Source organism: Beta vulgaris, chromosome 7 (genome assembly GCF_026745355.1).
Source record: "Beta vulgaris subsp. vulgaris cultivar EL10 chromosome 7, EL10.2, whole genome shotgun sequence".
Taxonomy (NCBI): Eukaryota; Viridiplantae; Streptophyta; class Magnoliopsida; order Caryophyllales; family Amaranthaceae; genus Beta; species Beta vulgaris.
In genome coordinates, this window is record NC_079208.1 from 25,093,013 (window position 1) to 25,094,910 (window position 1,898).

Here is a 1,898-nt window from a genome sequence, read left to right on the forward strand (position 1 = left end):
AAAACTTGTCTCGCCAGGGCGGGCTGACCAACATGTGGTCGGACGCGACGAATTCGATCAAAAAAAAAAAAAATTTCCTTGCTTCAATTGGATTTTATCAAACACATTACACATGTCCTTTTGTTCTATTTGTGATAGAGATTATGATCTTAAGACATGACCTGATATCTAATTAATTGTGAAAGAATAAAAAAGGTATAATATCAGAATCACCAAAAGCAACTTTAATTTCCCTTCACAGTTTTAAGAATAATACCTTAGTCTGAATATTAATATCAAATACATCCTTTTTTCAGTGTGCTATATAAACACAGTCATGATTGGTAAATTAAACTCATAAGTCAGAACAAACACAGATCAAAGAGAAGTTTCAATTTTTCTTGATCATCCTAATTAATCAACCTGTGATAATTATGGATACCTTAAGTCCATTGGTCAATGAAAAGCCGGTAGTAATCTTCAGCAGAAATAATATAGACGCTGTGAGCCACTCAATGAAGCAGCTCATTACTAGCTATGGTGCAAATCCAACAGTATACGAGCTGAATGAATTACTAAACCGGCAAGAAGTGGAAAATGCGCTTCAGACGATGATGGGACTGTCCCCAAGTGTGCCTGCCCTTTTCATCGGAGGAAACTTTATCGGAGGAGCAAACGATGTTATAGGCCTCCAAATTCGCGGCGAGCTAGTGCAGAAGCTGATCGATGCACGAGCAATATGGGTTTGGAATAGAGACAAATAAGTGAATAACTAATTATTATGTGCTGTAATTCTCTCTTTGTATGTGACCGGGAGTAGTTTTGTTGTGCCAAACGATACTATGATAAGGCTCATGAATTACCCATGCAAGTCCTGTAACTTCTAATGCTAACATGCTGCACTTGCACTATATAGCTAATATATCTGAAAAACCATTGCTTGAACACTTCTGTATAATTATAATTACTATAAGCGGAATTTCATGAATCATATCAATAAACACTTAAAACATGATCTCATTCAAGTACAATCAAGGATCAATATAATAGTTTTAGAATTAACCTTTAGTACATGATTTCTACAAATCTCCTCGAGATCCGGAGATAAAACCGCAATTGTGAGTCCTCTACTTGGTCTACCAATGCTTGTTGGAAGGAAGTAGAGCTCTTCTTTTCTTAATGTTAATATTATGTAGCTTTGAAAGAGAGAAAAAAAAGGAGAGAAAAAATAGTGAGAGAAAATGAATACATTATTTTCTAATTTCCCCACCTAACTATAGGAACAAATTAGGTTAGGAATTCTCTCCCCTTACTACTCTTTGGCCGGCCACCCTAGACTCCTTCATGGCCTATATGTCTTTCTTTTGTTGATCCACATTGTTTAAGTGTGACCTTGTAGGTTTAGTTAATAATAAAACTACACATATCCATATTATTAGCTAAACATTTTCATGTTCCCATAGCCCATTACAAGATATATCTTATATGCTAATCCTCTAATAAGTCATTTATGTCAAATTTAATGATTTAGATTCGAAACTCTAGTATTTGACAAAACCATTGAATTCAAGATATATCTTGGATATTTTATTTAATTCCAAACCAAAATTAAAAAAGATAAAATTTATTTCTCATAAACATAAAATAGAAAAACCATGTCTCTACATTGTAAGAAGTTTCTCTAGATCTTGTACAATCTAAAGCCACTCTAAAATTTGCTTCAAGCCTGTAGCCCTAGCGTGACACTCATGCTTGGGTTGAGGTTGTGGTTTAGCGAGCGAATCATCTACTTTCTCATCCGTGCGAACTTTGCAAAATTGTCATCCTTCTATTAGTCAGCTATCTCCCGAATAAGATAATATTTCCTCATTACATCTTTGGATTTACTATGTGATCTTGGTTCTTTTGTTTGTGCAATA

General features: G+C 34.6%; 1 protein-coding gene across 1 annotated transcript; it reads left to right on the top strand.

The window, feature by feature from the left end:
* The first annotated feature begins 413 nt into the window (after positions 1 to 413).
* On the top strand, positions 414 to 743 carry LOC104899100 (monothiol glutaredoxin-S6). Its single transcript, XM_010686236.2, has one exon. The coding sequence runs from the start codon at positions 414 to 416 to the stop codon at positions 741 to 743; it is 330 nt and encodes a 109-aa protein (XP_010684538.2).
* The last annotated feature ends 1,155 nt before the right edge of the window (positions 744 to 1,898 follow it).